Below are 19,859 nucleotides of genomic sequence, written 5' to 3' on the forward strand. Positions count from 1 at the left end.
GGTTAGTACTCAATCAACTGAACTGTTTCTTTCTCTGCAGTATTGTGGTTCTTGACATGATTGCTGAGTTTCCAATTTGACACTTCTGGAGATCTGTAAATCAGGACACATGCCGAGTCCCAGTCTGTCACCCTGAGTCTTAGCATTGGTTATTTATTTCCCTTCATTATCCAGCATCTACTTACTGGACAGATCAGTTGAGAAGCTTTCCATGATGGCCCTCGGAAAAGAGAAATGCACACATTCGGGCAGCTCTTCAATTACCATCGTGCACAGATTGTCTGAGTTTATATGCATATATTTTATTATTATTTCACTTTTGCATGTCAGATGAATCCGGTATAAATGTAAATCTAACAGTATGGGCTCTAGTGACCAAGTCCATTGCTGTAGTATATCTTTGGTCTCTCAGTAATATCCTGAATGCAGTGTTGCAAGTGTGGTGAAATTCTGCGGTTTGAATTGTTGCCCAGGCATGGACAATGAACAGGTCCATCTGATGTCCAGTGGGCCAGATCCAAAACGGCTCCTCTTTGATGAGCTACACATTTTCAGCTAACTTTCACTCCTTGACAAAATGGAATATATACCCCACTGCCCAAGTTTTCTTTTGCCTATGGTTCTGCAGGGTCTGCTCTTAGGACAGCGATATCCATCAACCGCAGGGCTCCGTTGCTGTTGGTAAATAACCAAATATCTGCTTCATTAGTCTCCGTGTGCTGATTTGTTTCTGGGAGTCTAGTCTGGTTCACTGACCAGTATTTCTGTTCTTTATCACACCAACCTAAGACGTAAATTGTATTGTGTCCTCAGCAGAGCCATCGCATCTCTCGTTACTCATGTCTCCCAGGGACGCATGCTTCTCAGGTTGCAACCCTTTTGAAAAGATGAATTCTCCAACGTTGTATGTCGAATATATTTTGCGAGCCAAATCATACTTCATTAAATTTTTATTGAAGTACAATATGCCTAGGGAGAATGTACATGTTATAGATGTTTGGGTTGGTGAGTTTGCACACGCTAAATACAACTGTGTAAACAGCACTCAAATCAAGAAACGGGAAGTTCAGAAGCGCCTGTCATGTCTCTTTCAGTGACTACCAGTCTCACTAGGCTAACTGGTATCCTGACGTCTACAGTCATCTTACTTCTTCGTGTTTTTCTATGTTATGCGAATGAAATAAAACAGTATGCCCTTGTTTTTTGGCTGATGTCTTTCCCTCAACGATATGTTTATGAGATTAATAGATAATATTACATAAATGAGATTAATACATAATATTGCATAAGTTGAGTTATTGTTGTTGCTAGATAGTGTTCTATTGGTAAGTTTATCCATTATCCATTTATCTACTGGCAAAATTATCCATTATATTTATCCACTGTATTTATCCATTTTATAGTAGAGGGGAATTTGGGTACTTTGCAGTTAGGGGAATCTTCCAATTTAGGACATGTCTTTTGGTGAATACAAGTATGCATTTGTCTTGGATGTGTACTTGGGAGTGGAATACAAAATAAATAATATATTTTAAAAGAATTTTTAATGTTTATTTTTGAGAGAGAGAGACAGAGACAGAGGGTGAGCAGGGGAGGGGCTGAGAGTGAGAGAGACACAGAATCTCAAGCAGCTTCCAGGCTCCAAACTGTCAGCGCAGAGCCCGACGCGGGGCCAAAACTCACAGACCGTGAGATCACGACCTAAGCCTAAGTCAGATGCTTAGCCAACTGAGCCACCCGGGCACCACCAAATCAAATAATATTTTAAATATATCTAACAGGCTGACTGTTTAAAGAAATCTTGTGGTGAATCCTTTTGTAAAGGAAATAATCTGTCCATAATTTCTGCTCTGCACAATGGATTCTCCCATTCGGGTAGTTATTTCACAAGAGTTGATACATGTGTTGATTCGCTTTCTAGTATTTGTTTCATTGTACTTATGTTAATAACAATATGATATTTTATTGTTGTTATTAGCCTCTGGAACTCAGTATCCTTTAAACTTTGAAAATGCCCATAAAAAATACCCTTATCGGATATATACATATACTTTTCTATACTATGCCACCGCAGATTTAATTAAAAATACCGACTGAGGTGAAAAGATATGCCAACAGATTCTGTCTGATCTCTGGTTTATTTTAAGGATACCAGAGAAAGAAACAGCATTGATTCGTTTTGGCTCACAAGAATCTCCCACACACGCCAACATAGCTTTTAATTTAAGGATTTTTTATTAGAGGAGGATGTTCTAGTAGATACGATATTGAAGATGTTCTATGCCAAAAAATATGGCTGATGCAGAGGCATTCAATCAGAAAGGATGCCCAGAGAATATTTGTTTGTTTCAAGTAGAGATCATGAAGAATGAGAGGAAAATAAAGAGTGAAATATGCAGTTCTTTTTTTTAAGTTCTTATTTTAATTTCACTTAACATACAGTATTATGTTAGTTTCGGGTGTATAGTATATGAATTCAACCCTTCCATACAACACCCTCTGCTCCTCAGCATTAAGTGCCCTCCTCAGTCCCCGCCGGCCGCTTCACCCCTCCCCTCCCCCGCCCCCCCTCTCCCCTCTGGTAGCCATTAGTTCATTCTCTATAGTTAAGAGTCTGTCTCTTTGTCTCTCTTCTTTTTTTCCCCTTTGCTGTTCTTTTTTTCCCTTAAGTTCCACATATGAGTGAAATCTTATGGTATTTGTCTTCCTTCCTTTGACTTATTGCACTTAGGCCTATACTCTCCAGATCCATCCATGTTGCTGCAAATGGCCAGATTTCATTCTTTTTATGGCTGAATAATATCCCATTGCCTCTATATACCACATCTTCTTTATCCATTTGTCTCTTGATGGACACCTGGGCTGCTTTTATATCTTGGTTGCTGTGAATAATGCTGCTGTAAACCTAGAGGCGCATATATCCCTTTGGATTAGTGTTTTTGTGCCTTTTGGGTAACTATCCAGTAATGCGACTGCTGGATCATAAGGTAGTTCTAGTTTTAACTCTTTGAGCAACCTCCATCCTGTTTTCCACAGCGGCCGCCCCAGTTTGGATTCCCACTAACGGTGCAGGAGGGCTCCTTTTTCTCCACATTCTCGCCAACACCTGTTGCTTCTTGAGTTGTTGATTCTAGCCTTTCTGACCGGTGTGAGGTGATATCTCATTGTAGTTTTGATTTGCATTTCCCTGATGAGAAGTGACAATGAGCATAATTCTTAAGCCATTGTTCAAATTATGTAAACTTGAAATGCAGTCAAGAGACAGTGATTCCTTCTAAGGAAGCAAGACTCAAGGTCCGGGGCAAAGATTAACTTCAGAAGTGGAATATTTGCATCATTAGCAAAAGGAAGCATGGATAATTAAAATAGTCTGCATGTACAATTCACTTGACGGATAGTTACTGAAAGCGTACCAGGTAGCAAGCCCTACGTTTTGTTTTCGTTTTTGTTTTTGTTTTTAATGAATAAAATTCTCAGAGTACCTTTTCCCGGAGGGATAACCTTTAAACAATGATTTGAGTGAAAGTGTTCTTACTTGTGAGGTGATCCCCTGAAATACCCGTGGGAGAGTGGGAGCGGGAAATAGGGAAAGAAGCCAACGATTGGGCCAATGATGGAGCAAGGGATTGCTGTGGGCCACTAGCATTCAACCCTGATGAGTGAACTCTGGGAGACAGCGAAAAACGCACCTCCCACTTTCACCCACAAAAAATTTTCTGTATGGTCTTCAGGGAATTCTGCGTGATCAAAGCCAATGGATACTTTTGGCATGGGCTTTGGGGAGTCTGACTGGTTCCAAGCCCTGGCGCCTGCACTCCCTATCGATATGACCTTATGGCCCTCCTTTCAAGCAGTCTGTTTCTTCCTCCGTTCAAGGAGGAGAAGTGGCAGCAACAGCAGCAGCAGCAGCAGCATAAACAGTAATACCTACCTCATAAGATCATCATGTTGATTAAATGAATTAACGCTCGTATAGAACTTAAAATAGTCCTTCAATCAGTGGAGGTATTCGGATAAATGTTAATTATTCTGATTTTTATTACCTGTTGTGACATTTATGGCATTTAAAAGTGTCAACCACTCTGGCGTCTTTGAAATCCTTTCTTGCCCGTGTCTTTATGACAGTACCCTTTGCAAGCATTCCCCCTACCTCTCTAGCCATTCATTCGTCTTACTGGCTACCTCGGCTTTGTTCTGTCTTTATGTTCTGTCCTGCATTTTCCAGGACTTCATCTTTAACCCTCTGTTCTGTTCGATCGATTTACATACCGTATCAATGAGAATGCATTCACATTGATGTCTTCACTGCTTCTCTGCAGTGATTTATAATCTGGGATTTCTCTCCCAAAATACACAGCTGTGCCATTGCACCTTCAGTCCAAGTGACTAAAACCTCCCAGTGGATAGGCCTAAGATTGAACTCATTATCTTTTCCCCAGAACCGTCCATCCTTTGTTCTTTGGGTAGACAGTGGCCAACACCTTTATATAACAGGCACCAACTAGAAACCGGGGAATCTGTCTTGACTGCTTTGTTTCCCCACCACTTAGCATAATGCCCGGTGTCTAGCAGATGGTAAATAAAATGGTGACTGGCAGGCTAGACGAACAGACTGTTGGTTTGGGGTGCTTGGAGGGATAGATGGATGGTTGAGTGAGTCTGTAGCCTGTACATTTATTTAGTTAAGTATTACCTGATGATCGCATACAGTTGAAGGTCAAGGATGAGAAAGCACACCCTTAGTGGGATGCACACACCAAAGAACCATTTTATCTTGCCACGTTGCACACGCACGACCCCTTTGGGATGAGCACTTTGATTGCTGTGACTCAACAAACATTCAAATGGTATGATTGAAATAATGATCTGGGTTATGAAAGTTTCCTCCTTTTGCCTCAATGAAGACATACGTACCCATATAATAGGAAGAACTATCTTACTTCTTCCTCATAGGACGGCCTATTCAAATAGAAAGATTATGTCTGCCCTACTGAAATGAACTCTAAGATGTATGAAATATTCACTGGCATGATTGCAAATGGCTTACCATGTTTATATCAAAAATACGAGGCATTTACAATTTTGCTAGCGTAATAAAATGTCACTAATCAAGGCTGATTAATGCAAAGGCAAATTGGAATCAGACTTTTTAAGGAAAGCCAATTTTATTATTTTCAAATACATATAGTATATAAAAATGGGCTAAGAAAAAAAGGTACCAAGTATGCATAATAAAATAACCTGCTATGATAAGTGGAAAAATTGGTTCGTAATTGGAATATCAGTTATTTCTATGATTGATGGAGAAATATTTCAGAACATGTTAAGACGTATTTATTTATATTTTCCACAGCTTTCTTATAAAAGCATTTATACTAGTAATTTTGCAAACTAAACATTAAATAGGAGACTACTTAATAATTATAAATCTCAGGGTACCTGGCTGACTCAGTCAGGGGACCATGCAACTTGTGATCTCGAGGTTGTGAGTTTGAGCCCCACGTTGGGTATAGAGATTACTTAAAGCCTGTTACAAATAAATAAATAATAACTGTAAATCTCAACTATGATAGGTACCGCACTACCTTGTGGGGCAACAACAGCGATGAAACAAACACACAAAACAGAATGGGGCTCAAAGATTAGAGAGAGAGACTGACATTTAAAACAGAGGTTCACATGTTACACACGCAAACAGAAACAAACCCAATAAAAACAATCATGCGTAGGGGCGCCTGGGTGGCTCAGTCGGTTAAGTGGCCGACTTCGGCTCGGGTCACGATCTCACGGTCTGTGAGTTTGAGCCCCGTGTCGGGCTCTGTGCTGACAGCTCAGAACCTGGAGCCTGTTTCAGATTCTGTGTCTCCCTCTCTCTGACCCTCCCCTGTTCATGCTCTGTCTCTCCCTGTCTCAAAAATAAATAAAATGTTAAAAAAAAATTTTTAAAAACCCAATCATGCATAATGAAGGCCACTTACTTGGTTTGGCCTACTCCAGGTCCCAGATTCTTGATTTCGTGTCACAATCACTAGTCTTGTAGGTTCTGTCTAGTTCTGATGCTTATTTACAGAAAATCTCAAGCACTTCTTTAACTCCTGAGTTCTCCTAACTTAATGGAGCCAACAACAGGGTTAACGAAGAAGGTCTAAACTTAACGTCGTGAAGTGCAATTTTACAGTACTGTTCTGTGTACATTTTATCTCTATCCATAACCCCCCTTGCCCTTCTCTCCTGTGGTCTCTACTCTGAGGGGCAGATCTGTGTCACCATTGGGCTCCCGTGCTCTCTGCCTTCCGGTTGGTTTACCCACTCGGGAGACCTGTTAGGAAAAGCGAAGAGAGCGAGGGCAAAGTGAGATCAGGGTATTTATTCTCCTGGTTCCTTCCAGGGAAGTTGCGTCAGGCTGACAGTGTCCCTTGAGAAAAGATTACCGCGCCTCTCAAGGTGGTTTCTCCTGATGATTCCCAGCTTCTGGACACTTCTCCCTCCCCTGAATTCTTGGTCCCAGGTGTAGCCAACAGCTCCAATGCCGCAAGGTCCAATTTCCTGTATTATTTTTGGTGACTTTCGTATACGCTGATTATGTTGTAATTTGTTCCTTTGTAAATAAATCTCCTAGATTACCCAGGCCAGATCACAGAGGAACATGTATGTCAAGCTAAGATATTTCAGAGGACAGTAGGGAGGCATTGAAGGGTTTAAATGAGGGATTGGGGTGATCATATTTATATTAGTTATTGCTCTCTCTGTAGTGTAGAAGTTGTGTTACAAAACAGACTCGAAGCAGTGGGGCCATACGGTCTTTTGCAGGTATGTAGGTGCAAAATGACAGAGCTTTGCAGTGGGAATATGTAAAAAGTGGGAAGGAGTTCTGTATGAGAGAATGTGGTAACCGCCTATGTATGGTATTCATCGAGACTTAAGGAAACATCTAGAATATTTGTCAGGTTTTCCTCATGGGATAAAGTCGGGAGTGGTTTTGTTACTTATTTTCTAGGGCATTGTTTGTATTTTATGAAATGAGCTTCAAGAAAAGATAATGTGGTCCTTAAAAGAAAAAGACGATGTGGTATGTTTGTTTTTAATATATTAAAATCAAGTACTTCAGAGAAGAATTAATAGGGCATCTCCATCTTGGGCTCACAACGATACCAAAACAATTGCCTCAGGATAAGGCTGTCTTACAAAATATAATCAGCATGGATCCTTAGATATTGTTACATTTCCGGGATGCCTATCTGCTCTTGGGTTGCCTCAGAAGAAGACCCCAGGAAAAGGTTTTGAGAGTGCGTGGTTTATTTGGGAGTTGAGGGAAACAGCCAGTAAGGCAGGTAGGCAAGTCAATAAAAGATGGTGCGTTATCAAGCAGGTTCCTTCTTTGGGTCACTGGAGCTTTATCCCACTAGGAAAACTCTGGAACCCTTGTAAAACACATGCTCCCCAGTTACATACCCTGGTATGAATGGGACTCAAATATTCATGCCCCAATACCTACCGTTGCTTCTTCCTTACAGGCTGCTCCTGGGAGGTGGGGCGACGGGAACCATCAACTCCCTGGTAGATCTGGCCGGCCACTCAGATGGCAAAACAAATTCTCTGGGGCCCCACAAAGCCTTTAAGGAATGAATTTCCAATGCCAGTGTCAGAAGTCAGGTTGTTGGGCTCTGAAGTGCTAAGGGCAAGGCAATTCAGGCGTTCTGCTATCGTACCTTTCTAAATGATTATTCATATTTGACTCTGGGGATTGGGAACAGACAGAGCTGAATATTTACATATACTACTGATGTTCTAGGTCACCTTCAGGAAGATAACTTAACCTCCTGTTTGCCGCTGAACAAGAAAGGAATTCGATTGTCCCTTATCCTAGCTGTAACACGATGAACGATGTTTTAAATGAGTGATAGAAAGAGTGGGGCAATCTTTGAATGTTAAAATTCAGATGTCTTCTCCAGACCTGCATTCACTCCTATATATTCATTTTTTTCCTTGTATTCCAGTTGAAAGAATTCAGAGTCAGTGGGATGAAGTACAGGAACACCTTCAGAACCGGAGGCAGCAGTTGAATGAAATGTTAAAGGATTCCACACAATGGCTGGAAGCTAAAGAAGAAGCTGAGCAGGTGCTGGGGCAGGCCAGAGCCAAGCTCGAGTCATGGAAGGAGACTCCCTACACAATGGATGCGATCCAAAAGAAAATCACAGAAACCAAGGTTAGTATCACAGATATGTCCTTAAAAGAAAATACCAGTTGTACTGGATAAAATTATAATACGGATGAAAATTGAATGATTTTTAAGGTAAGTGTATGAAAAGAAAATTGCGTTTAGGCTGAAATGAACAGTAGACTTTTCAGTCAAGGTAGAGATTAGAGGAAAATTGATGGCTGATAGCAAACTTACAATTAATTTTGTTTAATCTGGATATCATAGGCTGCTTTTCATAGCACACCATTTTTTTGAGATCGCTTCATAGCTGATGTCCATACTTATGTGGTAGCATGAAGGCAGTGGGTTGGGATTACTTCCTTCGTAGAAAAAGGAACAGGTCTACTCCTTCCTAAGTAGGGCCCTGAGTGGAGAAGGGAGGAGATGTGTGAGGTAAGGCAAGGGTAAGGTGTACTCTCACTTTCTCCTCCAGGTCTTTGACCTCCAGACCAATCTCTCTACTTCTTTGTCTTCCTTCTCTTCTTCCTCTTCTTTCCCCCCAAAACTCCATCATGTATCTGTCCATCTCGTGATCTAGAGCTCTCTGGGATACAAGAAAGAGAACTGGGACAGGAAATAATATTTGTTTAATGGCCATGTTTTATCAAGCATCACGCATGGTGCTTTCGATGCATTTAATTCTCTCCAACCTCATATTTATGGGTCAGTTGGGAAAGACCTTAAATGCTAAGCAGAGAAGTAGCACAGTGGGAACTTGATTAGATTGAATTTTTGATTAAAACCCTCTATAGACTTTTTTTTTCTGGTGGAAAAAGGCCTTCTGCTAAACAATTGTCTGAATCACAAATTAGCTATGTCATCTGAGAAAAAGAGCCTTACATTGTGGTTTTCTTGGATGAAGTGGCTTCCATTTCTAAATTAGTCAGTGTTTAGGCTGTGCCGAGCTACATAGCATATGTGTTTGTGCTAGGTTTATTTAAAAAATAAACCCTGATTTCTCAAGAATTTAATATAATAATGATTAATTCCTTGGTTGTGTCATAGTACAGTGCAGGTTGAAGAGTCCTTCCTGGGAGCGCTCTCATAAATAGTGACTTGAGGAATCCAGGCTTTTCCAATTTTGTGAAACTGTCAGCTTGCACTCATGGCTGCCCCAGGTCACTGCAGGAGAGTGAGAGAAAACGTGGCCAGTTTACCCAGGGGGTTCTATGGACAGGCCTGGAGATTATGTACGTCATCACTTCCACCCACATCCCATTGAGCAGAACATGCTCCCAATTTAACATCAGGAAGAGTAAATGGGAAAAGTGAGCTAGTGAGTTTTTAGCCAGACTCTGCCGTAGCTACTTCTCCAAAGGACCTGAGCTGCTATGAGGACAAGATTTTTGTTTACATGACAAGAATGTTAGAAAGTCCCATAGGATTTTATAGGCTTATCATTAGCTCTGTTGGAAGCAATTATTTCTTTCACGTGGTAGGTACATGTGGCCACTAAGATTTTCTCCTTGGGGTGAACATAGAAGATGTAGGAATTTCTAATGATGACGTTCCCAATTCTTGGTTTGACTATGGGAAATACAGAATTCACGTAGCTACTCTTGAAGGCTGTGGTCTTACCCATAAGGTATTCGGTATGCTATGCGATTTGCTTTTCCTCTCCAAAAATTGAGGATTCTACGAATCTAGCAGATCTTGAAACAGAGTGGTTAACTGGTGGAGAGGAATTAACAAGGGAAAAGAGTTTGGACTGGACCCTTGAGTTGGAAGAGGGGAAGAAGAGATGACAGGCATATAGTGATAAATTTGATAAGGACAAGAAGACTCTGCAAGTTGGCACATGAGAAATCTTAAAACCTACAAGAATCTTAAAGTGATGGCAAGAGTGATTAGGGTTTTATAGCTCTTAGAAAAGCAAGGGGCTTAAAAATAAGAGATGAAAAGAGTTGCAAAAGAGAATATGAAAGGATAAAAGAAATCAATTTCATCATCAAAATAAGTAATGTGTTTTAAATACCTAAAACAAAGACAAGATGGTGTTATAATCGCTCTCCTTGTCATACTTTTAAAATAAAAATTTTGCTTTTGAATTGTCTTTCTAAAATGTCATGATCAAAATGGCTCAGCCGTTATCTATAGAAACTGATGTTTTTGTTTGTGTTATATGTTCAGGAATTAAATTATATATATATATATATATTGGGGCACCCGGGTGGCTCAGTCGGTTGAGCGTCCGACTTCGGCTCTGGTCACGATCTCACGGTTTGTGAGTTCGAGCCCCGCGTTGGGCTCTGTGCTGACCGCTCAGAGCCTGGAGCCTGCTTCAGATTCTGTGTCTCCTTCTCTCTCTCTGTCCCATCCCCACTCATGCTCTGTCTCTCTCTGTCTTAAAAATAAATAAAACATTAAAAATAAATTAATTAATTAGTTAAATATACTATTGTTCCCTATTTACAGGTGATAAAATCGAAGGCCAGAGAAGTTCAGAAACTCCTCTTCAAAATCACAGAGTTAGGATGTGCATGCATAGCACTTACTCTTGTAGATGACCTCACATATGTTCTCTTCTGCCCATTGTCTTCTATGTGGCTAAGGCAAATCAAGAAGACACTGTAAAGATCAGAAAGGGAGACACCTGTCATTAGGAATTGACCAATACGATCATATAAGCCAACAGGCAGAAAATGAAAATAATGAAAATAGTACACAGGGAACAGGTTTTCATATTCTGTTTTACTATGAAAAGCTAAAAAGACAATTGCAAAGTATATCCCCTTTTTTAATGGAACTACAATTTTTAATTCTTCTAAAAGTCAGAGAACATAGGGCTGCCCGGGTGGCTCAGTCGGTTAAGTGTCTGACCTCAGCTCAGGTCGTCATCTCATGGTTCATGAGTTCAGGCCCCACGTCGGGCTCTGTGCTGACAGCTCAGAGCCTGGAGCCTGCTTCGGATTCTGTGTCTCCTTCTCTCTCTCTGCCCCTCGCCCACTCATTCTGTGTGTGTGTCTCTCTCTCAAGAAAGGAATAAACAATAAAAAACATTTAAACGTCGGGAAGCATATAAAATGGAGATCTGGCCCTGATGTCTAATATGTTATCACTACTGAGTGGTAATAGTTGGCTTATCACTTACAATCGCATTTTAGGAAGAGAGGGTGAAAATAGACATAAAGAGGCATTGGATAATTTGAGGAGGATCTCCTTGCTCCATAAACCCTTTGGGAGTCTATGTGCCTAAGATCAGAAGCGAGCTGGTGAGCCTGGTGAGGCAGTCATCAAGCTGTGGCTACAGAGGTGGAGAGCTGTGATTGAAGCAGGCAGCCTCCCTTGCAGCAGCCCTCACTGTCACAATGCAACGGTTTCAAAGGCAAGCCCTAGTAGGATTCTACTCTGAAAATTGAAGCCCGTCGCCATACCTGAACTAAAGAAAAATTCGTCTGCCGTTCTGATATTTTGATGATTCATAATTGCTCATCTTGGCCCCTAATCTCTGCCATTTATTGTCTACATATCTTAATTGTCCTGTAATGTGGACAAAATTTGGAATTCTGATTTCAACCTTGGTATCATTGTATAAATATTTGTATGTATTTCTCTATATAACATTTAATAATTATCATTTTAAATTATTTTCAATATCTCATTAAGGCCCATTCTTAACCACTTCCTTACCGATTGGACATTCAGGCAGCCTCGTCCTCTGGGTTAAAAAAAAAAAAAAAAAAGTAGTGGAGACAAAATGGGGACAGTAATCATCCCTTCACAGAATAGGAATGAAATCTGAGATAACATCTGGGGAAAGTCCCTCTTGAAAGCACGGTGTGGCTGGAAGGAGACAGCAGCAGGACAGTCTAGATTTGTCCAAAGGACAAGCTGTAGGTAGCCCATCATGTCAATAAGTAGTCAGCAGGTGGTTAAGAGATGCCCATGGTATACGTATAATTTCTCTCCAGTATATCCCGTAACTTTTTGGAAACATAAAAAACATAATGGGAGTTAGTAGTTGATTTTGTTAACCACCTGGCTTCATTTGACCTTCTCCATGGCCCTAATAAAACAATAATGTTTTTTTGAGATGGAAAGACAGATGTCAGGGAGAATCATACAGGATTTCCATTCTAATCAAGCTCCCTTCCAATAAGCTATAACAGAATCCTATGAGAGATGCTGCCATTTAACTTTCACAAGCAGTAAGATGGTGTGACATTGGCACCTAAAACTGCTAGCACTGGTCATCATGGGACTATTAAGATCGGTCCAAACGTGGCAATGAATTCTTTGGAAAAATTATCTCTTGGTGATTTTAAGCTTTCTTTTCCAGTGTCAAGAGAGATTTACCCAGGCTCAGAGTTTTCATTTATTTTTTCCCCTTTCAGCTCTTGAAAGAGAAATTCCTTTTTTGTCTGCTTTGTGATTGCTTTTGTGTCAAATTCAGCATAAAAGCTTTTCAAATGTGACGGCATTAGCTGTTTTGTGCTTGGCTGAGCTAAGAGTACATGAATTCAATAGAGAAGTGAAATCTTGTTTGAGCCTAGCTGATTTGGCTCTATAATACTTAAAACTATCTGAGGCGAAAAATCCAATAATTTATCAAATTAGTAAATAAACATTTCCAAGGCTGCAAAATAGATGTTTTGAAGACGTTCTTTAGGGAACTTGAAACATAGATACACTGTAATCGTGTAACTACTTTAAAAAGTTGTCCTGATTATATATAGTAAATACAGTAGTTCTTTGAGGGTCTCCAATTATTTTACTAGGAAAGAAACCGCTGGAGAGCTTTTTCAAATATGGAAGTAGAACATTGTAGTTTTAATTATTTGGGGGGTAATGGGTGGTGTTAGACAATATCCTAACCTGCCATAAGGATACGCACAGTAGTGGAAGCTGAATCCTTTTTCCACATGTCTTATTTACTTTTTGACGTGCACAAAATTAAATCAGCAAATTGATTAACGCTGGTAGTTGGAGGTTTGGATTTCTGATATTGTAATGCAAAAATATCAGAAATCTTCTTGCCAGGACCTGCCGCGGTTTCACGCATTTTCTTTATTCCCTTTTGTTCTCTCCTAAAGCTTCCACGTGATTAAGGAGAAAGAATCAATAACCTGATAGTACTTTTCCTCCCAAAGTATGTAGGAAGCTATTAAACTTTTCAAAGCATACAACCAGAGTGCTTCGTACATCACTGATAGAGCAGAGGAAGTAATGGGCTAGTGTCCCCAGGTACTGCTATACTATATAAATATTTAATGCAGAGCCCCCAAGACTTGAATAGCATTATGTTCTGATTTCACCATGTTTTGCCTTGTTTCCCTTTCATAGTTTAACTTCTATCATGCTTGAAAATATAATGTACCAACTGTGTAAACTCACTCCTCCATAAAAGCAACAAATTGCAAAAATGGTCAAAATTGCCTTCTCTGAACTCTGGAAATTAAGCAAAGGTTCGCAACATTATATAAACTGCTGAACTTCAGTAAGAAAAGCAGGGTTTGAGGCTTTTTAACTTGGCTGATTGCCATCGCTTTCTCCCAACTGCATCGTAGCTTTGAGAATCGGCAGCCTTAGGGCCACCAGAGAGGAAAGACCGGGAATGGACTTCATCAGAAAGACCCCTTTAATTCTCAGAGCTTTATTACTATTTGACCTGTCTTGCGGCTCCCTAGAACAAACCTCTACACAAGGCCTTGTCATTATTTCGCCTGACTTTGCGCGAACTCCCCAGAAAAAGCCCTATCCTCAGAGTGTTTATCCAAAACAACCAGCAACATTGTTTAAATAGTAACTGCCTGAGACTGTGATACCAGTTGAGATAATCATGGTCTAGAGAAAAACTGAAAAGGCAGATCTGGGGAATGAGATGTCCCCAGAGGTCCTTGAAAAGCTCTGACATTTTCCTGGGGTATCTAGAAAGCTACATGCACATCTTGCCAAATAGAAAATATCAATAAATGAATACAAATTACAAACAGGAATCAAATAGAGATTCTGGAGTGTGAGAGTGTAATGATTGAAATTCTTACTGGAGCGGCTCAACCTCAGAGTTGAGCTGTCAGAAGAGTCAGTGAACTTGAAGACAGGTCAACGGCAATAATCCACACCAAGAAAAAGAGAGAAGGAAAATAATTAAAAATACAGGAAGTACATCTGACAGAATTGAGGGGAGAAATAAACAATTCACCACAAACAAAGGCTTCGGTCTCCTACTTTGAGTAATGGATAGACTGAGCAGTAGATCAACAAGGAAATAGTAGACTTAGAAAGACCCTGTGAATTAGCAAGACCTAGCACTCTTCTGTAGGACATCCCACTCAGTAATAACAGAGTATACATTCTTTTCAATTGCACATGGAACATTCTGTAGGATAGGTGATACACTAGGTCACAAAAGAAGTCTCAATACATTTAAAAGGATTATAATCACATAATGTAGGTCCTCTAGCCATAAGTAAACAAAATTAAAAATTAATAAAAGCAAATTTGGGAAATACGCCGATACGAGAAAATGATACAGTACATTCTTAAATAACCAATGGGTCAAAAAATAAATCACTAAGGAAATGCAAAAATACTTTGAAATGAATGTAAATAAAAACACAACACACTGAAACTTGTGAGGTGCAACTAATGAATTTTGAGAGTGAAATTTATAGCTATAAATACCTCACTTAAAAAAGAAGAAAGATCTCAAATAAGTAACCCAATCTTCTACCTTAAGAAACCAGAAAAAGAAAATTGAGCCTAAAGCAAGGAGAAGGAAGGAAGGAATAAAGATTAGAGTGAAATCAAGGAAATAAAGAAAAGAAAACTGAGGGAAAATCAAGAAAATTAGAAGTTAGTTATTGAAAAGATCAACAATTTTGACAACCCTTTAACTGGACTAAGAGAGAAGAGAGAGAAGGCTCAAATTACTCACCGTAGGAGTGAAAGAGGATACAATCCTACCAAACGTATAGAAATAAAAAGGATTATAAGAGGATGTTATGAATGGAAGATATAAGAAATATGAATACACCTATAACAAATAAAGAAATTGAATTGATCATTTCAAAATTTTCCCAAAAAAAGACCCAAGACCAGATGGCTTCACTGGTGAACTTTACCAAATATTTATTTTGTTTTATTTATTTATTTTTTTTTTTAGAAGGAAAGAAAGCGTGAACAGGGGAGAGGGGCGGAGGGAGAGAGAGAATCCATGCTGGGTGCAAGGCTCAATCCCACAACCCTGGGATCAGGACCTGAACTGAATCCAAGAGTTGGGCACTTAACTGACTGGGCCATTCAGGTGCCCCCAAGATGAATTAATACCAGCTTTTCCCAAGCTCTTCCAAAAATTAGAAGAGAAAGGAATACTTCCCAGCTAAAAATATCACCAGAAAAAAACTACAAACCAATATACCTCATGAATAGAGACTCCAAAAGCCTTATGAAAAATACTCTCAAACCTAATAAAGCACCATATTAAAAGGACTGTATACCATAATCAAGTGAAATTTATTCCAGGCATGCAAAATTAGTTTAACATACAAAATTGAATCAACGTACAGATTTTCCTTGACTTACAATGGGGTTGTCTCAACAAACCCGTCGTAAGTTGTAAATATTATAAACCAAAACTGCATTCAATACACCTTACCTACCAACCATCACAGTTTAGCTAGCCCACCTTAAACATGCTCAGAGCATTTGCATTAGCCAACAGTTAGGCAAAACCACGTAACACAAAGTGTATTTTATAATATACGTATTTTATAATATACAGTGTTGCATATCTCATGTAAGTTATCGACTACTGTACTGAGAGTGAAAAACAGAGCGGTTATATGGGTACAGAAAGGTCAGAAGTGCATCGCTTGCTCCCCCTCATGATAACGTGGCTGATTGGGAAAGGATCAAAATGGAAAATTCAAAGTATGCTTTCCACTGAGTATCTGTCACTTTCACATCATTATAAAAGTTTTAAAAAGTCCTAAGTCAAACCATCATAAGTTGGGGCTGTCTGTAATGTATCATATCAGTAGAATAAAGGGCAAAACCCACCTGGTCATCTTAATAGTTGTAGAAAACGCATTTGACAAAGTCCAAAACCCTTTCGTGCAAACACACGTGCACACACACACACACACACACACACACTCAACAAATTAGAAACAGAAGGTGTTGTAGGTTGAATCGTGTCTCCTTAAAAAGACGTGTGGAAGACCCAACCCCTGGTACTTATGAGTGTGTCCGTATTTGGAAATAGGGTCATTGCAGATGTGATCAAGTTCAGATGGGGTCATACTAGAGTAGGCTGGGTTCTTAACCACATATGGCCGGTGTCTTTATAAAAGGAGGAAAAGAGGCATACACAGAGAGAAGAATGTCACGTAAAGACACTGACAGCAGAGCAAACACTGTGTGACAACAAAGGCAGAGATTAGAGTGTGGCAGCTGTAAGTCAAGGAATACCAAGGATTGACTCGCACCCCCAGAAGCTGGAAAGAGGCAGGGAAGGATTCTTCCTTATAGGTTTTAGATGGAGCATAGTCTGCTGATACCTTAGTTTGGATCTATCCTCCAGAACTGTGAGACAATACATTTCATCATTTTAAGCCACCCAGTTTGTGATACTCTGTCTTGGAAGTCCTAGGAAACTAATACAGAAGGAAGATGCTTCAACCTAATAAAGGGCATCTAAGAAAAACCTACAACTAGCATCATAGTAAAGAGAATGAATGCTTTCGCCCGTGATCATGAACAGGGTAAGGATGGCTGCTCTAGCCATTTCTATTTACCACTATACTACAAGTTCAGGCCAGGGAAACTGGGCAAGAAAAATAGATAAAAGTCTTCTAGTTTGGAAAGGAAAAAGTAAAACTATCTATTTGCAGATGACATGATCTTACATACAGAAAATCCCAAGGAATATACTAAAAGAATATTGGAACTAATAAATTCAGCAAGTTTGCAGATTGCAAGGTCAAAATACATAAATCAGTTATTTTTCTGTACATAGGCAGTGAATAACCTAAAAAATGAAATTCAGAAAACACTCCATTTACAATAGCATCAAAAAATAAAACACTTAGGAATAAAAGAAACCCAAGACCTGTATACTGCCAACTACAAAGCACTGTGGAATGAAATCAAGGAAGATCTAAATAAATAGAAAAAATATCCCATGTTTCCGGATCAAAAGACTTAATATTGTTAAGATAGCAACATCCTCAAATTGATCTGCAGACTTCACGCGATCCTCATCAAAATTCTAGCTGGACTTTCCGCAGAAATAGTCAAGTGGCTCCTAAAACATATACTGAAATGCAAGGGACAAAGAATAGCCAAAACAACCTTGAGAAAACAACAAAGTTAGAGGACTCACAATTCCCAATTTCGAAACTTCCTACAAAGCTACCGTCATCAAGACAATATGGAACTGACAAGAAGATGGCACATAGATCGATGGAATAAAATTGTTGAAAGTCTAGATGTAAATCTTTGCATTTCAGGTCAATTGATTTTTCACAACATTGTTAAGACTTGTTAAGATTGTTAAGATGGGGAAAGAATAGTCTTTTTTTTTTTAATTTTTTTTTTAACCTTTATTTATTTTTGAGACAGAGAGAGACAGAGCATGAATGGGGGAGGGTCAGAGAGAGGGAGATACAGAATCCGAAACAGGCTCCAGGCTCCGAGCTGTCAGCACAGAGCCCGATGCGGGGCTTGAGCTCACGGACCGCGATATCATGACCTGAGCCGAAGTCGGACGCTTAACCGACTGAGCCACCCAGGCGCCCCAAGAATAGTCTTTTTAAAACCTTGTGCTTGGATTATTAAATATTTGTATCCACATAATGAAGTTTGACCCTACCTGACACCATACACACAAATTCACTCAAAAATGGATTATCATAGGGCAAAATATAAGATTTAAAAATCTTACAAGATAACATAGGATTACGATAAGTTAGGTAATGTTTTCTTGTATATACATGATACCAAAAGCAAGAGTGACAAAAGAAAACATATGTAAGTTGAACTTCATCAAAATTAAAAACTTGTGCTGCAAACATTGTCATGAAGAAAGTGAAAAGACAGCCCACAGAATGGGAGAAAATATTTGCAAATACCAAATATGGGACTTATGTCCAGAATATATACAGAACTTTAGAACTCAACCAGAGCAAAAATACAACCCGATTATAAATCAACAAAGGATTTTAATAGACTCTTCTTCAAAGAGGAGGTACAAATGGCCAATAAGCCCATGAAAAGATTGTCAACACCATTAGTCGTTAGGAAAATTCAAATGAAAACCACGAGATAACCACTTCATACTCCCTCGGATGATTAAAATAAAAAAAGACAGTAATGAGCGTTGACAAGAATGTGGAATAACTGTAACCTCGTCCATTGCTGTCGGGAGCAGAAAATGGTACAACTCTGGGAAAAAGTTGGGCATTAACACGAAATTACTATCTGACCTGACAATGCCATACTCAGGTGTGTATCCAGGAGAAATAGAAACATACATGGCCACAAAACCTTTGAACAGATATTGGTAGCAGAGTTATTTGTAATAGCCAAGAAGTGGAGAAGCCTCACATGTTTGTCAACTAATGAATTTTTTTTTTTTAAGTGTCGTATACCCAGCAATGGAATACTATTTGGCGATAAAAATTAATACAGTACTGGTACCTGCTATAACATGGATGAACCTGAGAAACACGATGCTAGACGAAAGAAGCCAGTCACAAAAGATCACATATTGTTTGAGTCCATTTGTGTGAAGTGTCTAGTAAAGGCTAGGGGAGAGAGAGAATGGGCAGTGGAAAGTGACTATTGACGGGTACAGGGTTTCTTCTGGGTTTGAAGAAAATGTTCCAAAACTAGATTGTGGTGATGGCTTCCTAATTCGTTGAATATACTAAAAACCACTCAATTATACACTTAAAATGGGTAGATTTCATGCTACGCGAATTGTTTCTCCAAGTTGCTTTCAAGAGGTGTGCCTATGTGTCCTTAAGATCCAGATCTTTTCTTGATTCTTCCAGTTTATAAGCTGCTTTGGAAACATAGCTTCTCCACATGTATTAGCAACAGAACCTATTCTGTATGAGTTATTATACTAGCTTATTCTATCCCTGACCCTGGCCCCAGATTATATAGATATAATAGAATTGCCCTTCTGGAGATAGGGTTGTACCTGACTAGATGTATCTGTCAGGATGGTCTAAGTCGTACTACAGTAGCAAGATCCGTGTCTAGAGGCTTAACACAAAGTTTACATTTTGCTCATGTTACGTGTCCATTGTGGATTCGCAAGAGGGTTCTACTTAGCTTACTCACGCAGGGACCAAAGCTGATAACAGCAGAGTCTTGATACATACTTCCGTGATTCAGGAGGCAGGGAACATGAATGATGCCATCGGTTCATACAACCTCTGCCTGTAAGTTACAAGTAGTCAAAATCAGTTACACAGCCGTCCTTGACTCAATGGGGGTGCACGTGGCATGATAAGGCCCCGATTGTTCATGGAAAACAACGTCTTCTACCACAGGAGGCTCACGGGGTTGGAAAAATAGCCAGGACAAATGCCACTTTCTGAGGATCTGTCCTCTGGCATTCTCTCTGGAGTCATTTCTACCCGACCATTTCCATACCTTCTCAACCAGACTTCTCTTAGATGCCTGGAGAGGCTGGGTGATTTCT

At 39.6% G+C, this 19,859-nt stretch overlaps 1 protein-coding gene across 18 annotated transcripts in view; it reads left to right on the forward strand.

Moving 5' to 3' along the window:
- The window catches only part of DMD (dystrophin), a 2,111,713-nt gene that overhangs the window by 1,568,160 nt on the left and 523,694 nt on the right, over positions 1 to 19,859 (forward strand). For all 18 annotated transcript variants that reach the window (XM_053892047.1, XM_053892050.1, XM_053892044.1 and 15 more), the window contains one exon: positions 7,998 to 8,209. In XM_053892047.1, coding sequence (XP_053748022.1) covers positions 7,998 to 8,209 — 212 coding nt within the window. The remainder of the gene's footprint in view (positions 1 to 7,997; positions 8,210 to 19,859) is intronic.

Source organism: Panthera pardus, unplaced genomic scaffold (genome assembly GCF_024362965.1).
Source record: "Panthera pardus isolate Hobbes unplaced genomic scaffold, ASM2436296v1 HiC_scaffold_27, whole genome shotgun sequence".
Lineage (NCBI taxonomy): Eukaryota > Metazoa > Chordata > Mammalia > Carnivora > Felidae > Panthera > Panthera pardus.